The sequence below is a fragment of the Humulus lupulus genome, chromosome 5 (genome assembly GCF_963169125.1).
Source record: "Humulus lupulus chromosome 5, drHumLupu1.1, whole genome shotgun sequence".
NCBI lineage: Eukaryota > Viridiplantae > Streptophyta > Magnoliopsida > Rosales > Cannabaceae > Humulus > Humulus lupulus.
Window position 1 is genome coordinate 218186046 of NC_084797.1, and position 10062 is coordinate 218196107.

At 41.2% G+C, this 10062-nt stretch overlaps 1 protein-coding gene across 1 annotated transcript; it reads left to right on the plus strand.

Annotated features, from left to right (window-relative positions):
- The first annotated feature begins 4210 nt into the window (after nt 1-4210).
- Nucleotides 4211-9548, plus strand: LOC133779952 (uncharacterized). Its single transcript, XM_062219847.1, has 7 exons — nt 4211-4306; nt 4403-5143; nt 5435-5732; nt 5819-6399; nt 6879-8277; nt 8338-8991; nt 9370-9548. The coding sequence occupies exons 1-7, from the start codon at nt 4211-4213 to the stop codon at nt 9546-9548; spliced, it is 3948 nt and encodes a 1315-aa protein (XP_062075831.1).
- The last annotated feature ends 514 nt before the right edge of the window (nt 9549-10062 follow it).

The following is a 10062-nucleotide window of genomic DNA, read 5'->3' on the forward strand; positions in this document are numbered from 1 at the left end:
ATACCCTCAACGGGCCAAATTACCAAAATGCCCTTATAATCGAATGTGGACCCACATGCATGAATTTAACATCATATTATAATATAATTCACATAAACATGCATATAATCATTTAATGACATAATAAAACAATTATGGCCCTCCCGACCCACTAATCTAGCCATTAAACCGCATTAGGAATTTTGGGACATTACATAGGTAGTACCCATCATTCCATTTAAGTCCTCTTCAACTGTGTAGTCCCAAATGAACCCAAAAACCATCCACATATGTCCTAGGCATCATAACCCAAGCAACCCTAGCCAAAAACTCCCATCAATTCCCTTTAACCAACCTAGAAATCCAAGCTGAATTCCAAAACAAAAACAGAGCAAAGCTAGAGTTTTAATGGCTAGAGACTTACCTCAAGCTCAGTTTAAAATCCTCTTCAATGATGGAACACACTCCTAAGCCCTCAAGGTCCACTTCCTTAGCTTGTTTCCTCAAATTAAGCTCAAAAATTCAAGAAGAAAAGGAGAAGAAATGGTGTACCGGAGAGAAGGATTTAGTGCTCTGTTTCTTGCAAGTTCTACAGCCTTCAATGGCTTAAATATAACTTAAGGGTGAAAAGACTATTTTGCCCCTAGGTCATTTAATGTAACGCCCTGGTTACCCCAGAACAGTTACGGTGAACGGTGGATCGGAAATTTGACTCGCTACCCGAGTCCTTTGGTCAAAAACGTGCTCTAAGTGTAATAGGTTAAGGTATAAAACTAATAAAAAGGAAATGGAGATTTCCATTACAAACTGCTCTGCAGAGCTAATCAAAACAGTTACAAGTTGTTCTCAGTACAAAGTGGTCATTACAGTTTTAAATTTACAATCCCGCTGACCTAAGCGGCAAAAACAGGGTAAACCCCCTAGTTCCTCTGAGAACTCCTTGGCCGTGGTGGTCAAGTGGCCGCATATGTACACATCACCACCTAAGCTCTCCACTCAAGGCTAGGTGAGCTTTTCTTTTCCTTTACCTGCACCACATAGCACCCATGAGCCAAAGCCCAGCAAGAAAACATAACACTTTTCATAAACATTATCAAATGATTATCATTATAATCACACTAAGCATAAAGCTTTCAAGCAAATGAGTGAACATCACATGAGGTCCTGATAAACCATACTGAGTGACTGACAAGCAAGTCGCTAATTCAAATGGAAGAGTGGCTGCTAGGTAAGCCACTAGCCTTCAACAGGTTCTGATAAACCATACTGAGTGACTGACAAGCATGTCACTGTTTCAAGTGGGAGAGTGGCTGTTAGGTAAGCCACTAGCCTCCAAGCGCTTATTCCATTCATCGACCCTAGAGGTCGAGCTGACATTAATGCTCTTTGAGTCATTCAATGCTGATAGTCGATTAGATCTAATCTTTGTTGGCTTGCGTTAACACACTAAGGCCGTCCTGACTAATGAGTCAGCGCAATGTGACCAGCGCCCAGTACCACTGCCGAACCTGACTAATAAGTCACAACTTCACAGTTGATACTAGCACCTTTGCCAAATCTGACTAATGAGTCAGTACCATGCACAAGTGAGCAACATATGCTAAACATTCTATATTCAATCCATGTCCATATTTACACAACCAGCATGCCTCATGAATATCCATGCATGTCACACTTGGGGTGCAGTTTTCTTACCTTTGATTCGAGCTAGAATGAACAAAAGAACGACCCTTGAGAACAGTTTAGCTTTTAGTCCTTTAGCGGTTACCTAATCATAACACATATAGGATACCGTCAATAATCAAGATAATCAAGGGTTCTCAAACCATTATCTAGCCTCCAAGAGATCAATCCAAACTAATCCAAGTAGTAAGGACACTCCCAAGGCCTAAAACTAGGTTCTCGGGGTCAAAACGAGCAAACGGAGCGAAAACAGGGCAAGGGCTGCGGCCCTAGCACCTTGGGCCGCAGCCCCCAGGGTTCTCTGAGGCAAGGGCCGCGGCGCCCAGCAAGCACAAGTTCTCCACCTGCTTCTTCAAGGCAGGGCCGCGGCGCCCCAAGAACAGGGCCGCGTCCCTTCACCCTGGGCCATTCCCAACCACGTTTTTAACACTCCAAAACCTCCAAAATCATACCTAAACATTCCCCAATCATCAAAACAAAGTTCCCAAGCTTCCCCATGCATCAAAACCCTCAAAACCCAAGGTTTAAATGAATCAGAAACTCAACAATTCACAAAATCAATTCAAAGCTTAGAAACTCGGAAAAACTCAAAACTTAAACTTCGATTACCTTCAATTGGCTTGTTTTCTGTCGAATCCTTCGGTTAAGAAGCTTCTAATCTTTCCTAGGATCGCTATGCCTCGATCCTCACTTGATTCTGACTCCTAGAACTCAAGATCTCGTCAAATAGGCTTAAACGGTAAAACGAGCTTTGAAAAGGGAGAACAGGAAGTTTTCTTATCATACGTTCTATCTGACAGCTACTTCAAGCTTAAGTAACCTCAAATAAAACCTAATGCTCGGGGTCCCGAAAACACCCCCGGGGACATTATAGTCAGAACCTCCAGAATTTCACCCTGATCTCAAATATTCCCAATTTATCATCAAATGAACATTTCTATTACCCCAGAATTGACCCCGTTATGACAAAACCGCTAATCCACTAAAAATAACCGTCTCATGCCGAATAGCTCGAATATATCTCCATAATAATGGAATCTCATTCAAAAATCACATCATGCACCCAAATACACAAATTACCCTCAACGGGCCAAATTATCATCACACCCCTGTAATTAGAAATATGGACTCACATGCATGCATTTCACATCATATTATAATATAATCAACATATACATGCATTTTATCAATTAATAACATAATTAGGCAAGTATGGCCCTCCCGGCCTACTATTCACGCCGTTAAACACAACAGAGAATTCGGGGCATTACATTTAAAGTCTTCTAAAGGCTCCCAAGGGTAAAACCGTCCTTTCCCGCCTATTTTATTAATCATAATTAACACCCTCCAATTCCCGTTATTATCAAAATTTTCAAATACCAATAATTCATATCCCGTTACCCTTTAATTCTTGGCAATGCTTTAATCACCAAATTACCCTGAGACTCACCCCGAGCCCCGAACTTAATCCTGTTATGACCAAACCACTAACTTGCATTCAAAGATCATCTCATGCCAAATGGCTTGAACAAATCCATATTATTATGTGGCCTCAAAAATAGTTTACCAACACGCATACAAATATACAATTATGCCCTCAACGGGCCAAATTACCAAAATGCCCCTATGATGAAATGTGGACCCACATGCATGCATTTAACATCATATTATAATATAATTTACATAAACATGCACATAATCAATTAATGGCGCAATAAATCAATTATGGCCCTCCCAGCCTCCAAATCCAACCATTAAACCGCATTAGGGATTTTGGGGCATTATAGGCTAAGAACAGGGATCGTGCTTGAGGGTCGTTCATTGGTAACCTATACTTGAACCAAATGAAAGAAAATTGCACCCGATATGTGAAATGCATGTTTGGGGCTTGGCCCAGTTAATAATGTAATATGATTGGGGCTTGGCCCATTTGCTAAATGTAAAAGTGATTAGGGCTCGGGCCCAGCTAGTGAGCATGATTATAATTATGCCTATATGTATATGCTTTAGTGTATTGTAATGCATTGTACTTGCATGTATAATGAATGTATTATGTGGATGTTTGTTTTGGCTTGGAAGCTCGATTTATGAGCCGAGAAACTCTTGTCGCATTTGATTAAAGCTTGACATGTTAGTTAAGGGTATATTTGTATAAAAAGAGGCTTGGCTTATAAGTCGAGGGTTTCCAAGGCTCGACTTATAAGTCGAGGATCCATAAGGTTCGGCTTATAAGCCATGATCGGCATTATGCGCGTTGAGCACAGGTCGCTATGGCTAGGCCACCTTGGGAGTGCCCTATGCACTTGACTGGCTCAGATGCCATATGAATAAGTGGGAGTGCGACACGCACTTGTGTGACCCTATGGTCACTTATTTGTAGTACAATGTTTATGCCTAGTTCTAGTTATTACTGCTAAGCATGTTGTTATACTCTGTGAATTGTCTGAATATGTTTTCTTGCTGAGTCTTTTGGCTCACGGGTGCTTTGTGGTGCAGGTAAGGGTAAGAAGAAGCTTGGTCAGCCATGAGTTGGAGAGCGATAGCGACAATGTGTGCATATACACTCCGCTCGACCGCCACAGCCGAGATATCACATGGGGAGCTAGGGTTGGATCCTGTTTTGCTGCTTAAGTTGGCTTATTTTGTAATCTCTGGATAATAACAAACTTTTAAACTTGTATTTTTGGATCCCATGTAAAGACTGAAGTTTTCTTTTAGTAAAAATGCTTATTTCTTATAGGCGTGTGATATTTCTCTCTCTCTTCCCATGGGTCGGAGGAGGAAAGTAATATTGAAGCCGGCGGTGGTTTCCGATGAGTCTACGGTGGAGGTCCTCCCTTCGAATTTTGAAGTGGAGTCTGAGACGATCAATGTTGAGGAATTTCATGAACCCTGTGCTGAGCTAGAGATTGACCGTGGAGTCGAGGAGGTTGATGAAGGGTGTTCAATTCGTTCTTCGTCTAGAGCAGTGAATTGGGCTGAGGAGGTTGAGGGTAATGACTTTCAGAATTCTGCTAAGGAAGTTTGGAGTAAATTCAAATCAAACCAGGTACTCACCCCTTCGACTAGATTGGATTTTACTAAACCTATGAAAGTAGGTGACCAGGTTGTAGCTAGGCTTGATCTGGAAGAGGTGGAGGTTGAGGCGTCTTTTTGGAGGAATGCTATTGTCTGTATTGTGCTAGGCGCCAACCCTCCTTTTCGAGTGTTTGAGGGTTTTGTCAAACGAATATGGGGGAACTTAGGGGTTGATAAGATAGTGCGTATGCACTCAGGATTCACTTTGGTAAACTTGAGGGATGAGGCCACTCGAGACCTGATTCTGGAAACGGGGGTCATTCACTTTGACAGAAAACCAGTTGTCCTTCGCCCATGGACTACAGATTTGGATTCGGTTAGAATGGTCAAGTCTGTTCCGGTTTGGATTCGTTTGAATGGTTTGGGATTGCAATATTGGGGTAAGAATAGCCTCAGTGCACTGGTGAGTACTATTGGCAAACCTATAATGGTGGACAAGGTGACCCAGAGCAGAGCTATGGTGAAATATGCTCGGGTTTTGGTTGACATGGAGATTTCGGATCATCCTCCTAAGAGCATTGCTTATATCAATGAATGAGGACAATTAGTTGAACAATTGGTTGAGTATGAATGACTCCCATCTAAGTGTGCTGCTTGTGCTCAATTAGGGCATATAGTGGCTGACTGTAACAAGGGGAAATGAGGTGTTTGGGTGAAGAAAACATCTGATGTTAAAGGAGACAAATCTGAACAGGTAGTTAATGGATCTGAGAGTGATAATCAGCAAGTACCAGGAGCTGCTAGACCAGAAAACAGTGAGCCATTTATTGCAGTACCTGATACGGAAGGAAGGGATGAGACTTTATCTAAGGGTATTGAGTCAAAGGAGAGTAATAATGAACAGAGTTCACATAGCTCTTCTCAGTTAGGTGGAACTAGTAGAACAGACATTGTTGGTACTTGGTCTACTCCTAAAAGACGTGGGTCTAAACAGGTTGTGGCTACTCACCACAAGGCAGTGGTAGCTCCCAGTAAGGCTAATGTTAGTAATGGTTATGCTGTTTTATAAGAAACAAGGGAAGGGCCTATGGTTAATAACTTTTCCTCCTATGCTTGATGGATGTTTGTAATTTGATAGGGTGGAATGTGAGGGGTATGAATAAAAAAGATAAGCAAAAGGCGATTTTAGATGTTTGTAAGGAGAATAAGGTTGGTTTTGGAGCTTTTTTTGAAACGAAGGTGAAACATGAGAAGATTCAAGAAGTTTTTGGGAATAATTGTCACAATTGGGACTACTTTTCTAGTTCTATCATCTCTGGTAGGATTTTGATTATTTGGCATGCTAAGTTTGTGAAGGTAGATATTTTATTTGAGGACCCTCAACTTGTCCATTGTAGAGTTAAAGTCAGTGGGCAGAAGGATATGTTCCTTGCTACGGTAGTGTATGGTAGCAACTCAATGCTGGATAGGAAATCCCTTTGGGACAAGCTAGCTAACATTGGGCATCCGAATTATCCTTGGATCATATTCGGGGACTTCAATGCCATGTTTAGCTTTCAGGATAGGAATGGAGGGAGACATATTTTAGCTAAAGATATTGTTGATGCTCAAGATTGGGTGGCTTTAGGCCAAGTGGAAGAATTTCAATGCTTCGAGGCGCACTTTACTTGGTCCAATAAGCATGATATAGGAGACCGGATATTTTCCAAACTTGATAGGGTGTTTGTGACGCCCCACATCACTATGGCTGCTTTTTGGAATGACGACTGGCCCTACAAACCAAGACAAGTCTTTCCAGCGTGCTTTGTCCTCACTTGCACACTTCCTGGGAAAACTTCCCAGGGGGTCACCCATCCCTAGATTACTCCAGGCCAAGCACGCTTAACCATGGAGTTCTCAAGTGATGGGCTACCGAAAAGAAGATGCACCTTCCTGATATAGGTAGTACCCATCGATCCATTTAAGCCCTCTTCAACTGTGTAGTCCCATATCTACACAGTCTTAGAATCATTACACTTGACCTTCCCCAGGTGGTGTGGGATTGCACAGCTTACTCGGTCTTTCCCCTTACGGATCACGGGATTCTGACTGTCACAGTGTTTACTAATGATGCTTGGCTGGGCTTGTTTCCTAAGACTGAAGCTTGCTTTAAATGGGATTTTGTCTCTGATCACAGCTTCTGTATTATAAAAAATCAGGAGATTAACAAAGTGGGGATCAAGCCGTTCAGATTTTGCAATCACTGGCTCCAATACAGTAGATTCAAAGAGGCTGTCTTGGGTAGCTGGAATACTACTTCTGGTTCGGCAGGGGGTCTGAATCAGCTAGTTAAGAAGCTGTTGAGAGTGAAGCATGTTCTGAAACGTTTTAACAGGGAGGAGGTTGGTAATGTTGTGTTGGATTATAAGCTTGCCAAGGAGGAGCTTAGTATAGTTCAGGAGGCCATATCAACTAATCCTTCTGATCATTCTATGCAGCTAGCTGTCAGTCAAGCTCAGCAGTATTTCTCTATCATGCAGAAGCGTTATTCCTGTTTCCTTAAGCATCCGAGTAAGATTAACTGGGTTGTTTTTAGTGATGAGAATTCGAAATACTTTCATGCTGTTATGAGGAAAAGAAGGCTTGAAAACAGAATCACTTCTTTTATTACTGGAGACAAAACTGAAGATGACTATGAGAAAGTTGTCAATCATTTTTTATCCCATTTTGAGCAATTTATGGGGAGGAGTAGTTCGGCTACCATGGATCTGGACCTAGATTGTATGAACCAGGGTAATAGTCTTTCAGTGGAGCAACAAGTGCGATTATTAAGACCTTTTAGTAAGAGAGATGTGAAAAAGGCTATGTTTAGCATTCATTCTTCTAAAAGTCCTGGATTGGATGGTTTTGGTTCAGGTTTTTTTAAGGGATTATGGGGAATCATTGGAGCTAAAATATCCCAAGCTGTATTAGGCTTTTTCCAGGATGGTTTCTTGCCTAAATCCTTGAATGAAACAGTGATCTCTCTCATCCCTAAGGTAGCAGACCCAAAATCAGCTAGTGACTACAGGCCAATTGCCTGTTGTAATACCCTTTATAAGTGTATTTCGAAGTTGCTTTGTACTAGGCTCTCGGAGGTGCTTCCTTTCCTAGTTCATAGCAACCAAGGGGCCTTTATAAAGAACAGAAATCTTGCCCATAATATCATGATATTCCAGGATCTCCTAAAAGGGTATACTAGGAAGAATATATCAGCTAGATGCATAATGAAGATTGATCTTAGCAAGGCCTACGATACCGTCGATTGGCTCTTTGTGGAGAAGTTGCTTAAGAGTCTATGTTTCCCGTCTAGATTTATTAATTGGATCATGGTTTGTCTTAAAGGAACGAGTTACAGCCTCCTCATGAATGGTAGAATTCAGGGGTCCTTTAAAGGGGAAAAAGGTCTTCGTCAAGGTGACCCAATATCGCCTCTTTTATTTGTTTTGATAATGGAGTACCTAACTAGACTCTTGGCTCACAATGCTGGTAAAAAAGGTTTTGGATTCCACCCTTTGTGCAAACATCTTAGATTAACTAACCTTTGCTTCGCAGATGATTTGATCATTTTTTGCAAAGGTAACTTCAACTAGGTGAGATACATTCATGATGCCTTCAAGAGATTCTGTGATTCTTCAGGTCTTTCAGCGAGTAAAACTAAATCTAATGTCTTCTTTGGAGGCGTTAAGGATGAAGCTAAACTCAAGATTCTTGATCTTATGCAAATGGATGAAGGTACCTTCCCTTTGAAGTACTTAGGAGTTCATCTTAGGCCTACTAAATGGAAGGCTGCAGATTGTGGGGTGATCCTGGATAAATTGCACAAGAACCTTAACTGCTGGGCAAGTAGGAACTTATCCTTTGCAGGGCGGGCTCAACTTATTCATTCAGTGCTGATTGGTATTAGGAACTTTTGGATGGGTATCTTCATTCTGCCTTCTAAAGTCACAGCTGCTATTGATAAATGTTGTCGCGATTTCCTTTGGGGTTCTAGAGGAAATAGGAGTAAGCTTCATCTCCCTTCATGGGAGAAGGTGTGTCTTCCGAAAAAGTTGGGTGGTATTGGCTTTCGTGAAGGCAAGAAGTGGAATATGGCCTTGATGGCTAAGTATATTTGGGCCTCATCTAGTAAGCAAGACTGTCTTTGGGTTAAATGGATCAATTCCATTTATCTTAAAGATCATACCATATGGAGTATTCCTATTAAGCAAGATATGAGTTGGTACTTTAAGAAGCTTCTCAAACTTAGGCAGTCTACTGATTATAATTCTTTGAAGCTTGCTGAAAAGGGAGGTAAGTTTAGAGTTAAGAAATTTTATTCTTCTCTGATTTCTGCTCAAAGAGTTATATATGCAGAGACGGTTTGGAACAAACTCATAGTGGCCAAGCATAGATTTATCTATTGGCAGATTTTTAACTCTCAATTGCTGACCAGAGATCACTTGAGCCGTTTCCTTCCTATCCTTTCATCTCTTTGCCCAGTTTGTGACCTGGTATTAGAATCACACAGTCACCTATTTTTGGACTGTATCTTTTCTCGAAGGCTCTTTGGGGAAGTTAGCAGCTGGCTTGGGGTCTTTAAGTGGCCGAATTCTCTTGTGGAGCTTCAGGATTGGTGCCATTCTGCTACTAGAGGCTTAAAGTACTAGATTCTCAATGCTGTTCTTGCAGCAACTTTGTATTTCATTTGGAAAAACAGGAACAATTGTATATTTGAATTAGCTTGCTATTCTTCTAGAAGTGTTAGCTTTGACATTAGGAAAGTTGTTAAATGTAGAATCTTGGGTTTGGGTCTTCTTAGATCTAGCAAAATGGACAGTTATTTGATCAATGTTGTAGAGGGTTGGTAGTTGCTTCTCTTTGAGTGCAGGGGCTGTTTTCATTGGCTGCTGTTCTCTTTGTTTCGGTAGCTTTTGCTTTTGTTCTGTTTTGTATCTGGTTTGTTTTCAATATTAGATTTCTTCTCTTGTTCAAAAAAAAAATGCTTATTTCTTGACCAAATTTTTTAATACTTGAACCCTTAGTGGCTTAATCACATGTTTTAGTCCAAATGACTTGTTTAGCGAGTCCAGCACTAATTTTAAACGCACATGGTAACAGACCCTAATTAGCAGGGCGTTACACCAACACTTCACCAACATACCTCGAGCTTCTCCAAATGAGCTCACTCAGATGACATGTCCTTAGCCCTTCGCCGTCTGGGGCATTAACCTTATTAGCTCCTTATCCACGCGAAATGGGGGAGTAAAGGACTTGTGTTTAGAGAGAATCTAAAACTATCAGAAAATCTGACTTGTGACTTATGTTTTGACTTCTCTCTAAGCACTCCTTTTATAGAATCAATTAGGCCATTTAATTTAATTA

Coding starts and splice junctions, on each gene's coding strand:
- LOC133779952 (XM_062219847.1), top strand. CDS start 4,211: ATGTGTGCATATACACTCCGCTCGACCGCCACAGCCGAGATATCACAT. Junction 4,307..4,402: donor TGCTTAAGTTGGCTTATTTT/GTAATCTCTGGA, acceptor TATTTCTTATAG/GCGTGTGATATTTCTCTCTC. Junction 8,278..8,337: donor TTTGATCATTTTTTGCAAAG/GTAACTTCAACT, acceptor GTGATTCTTCAG/GTCTTTCAGCGAGTAAAACT.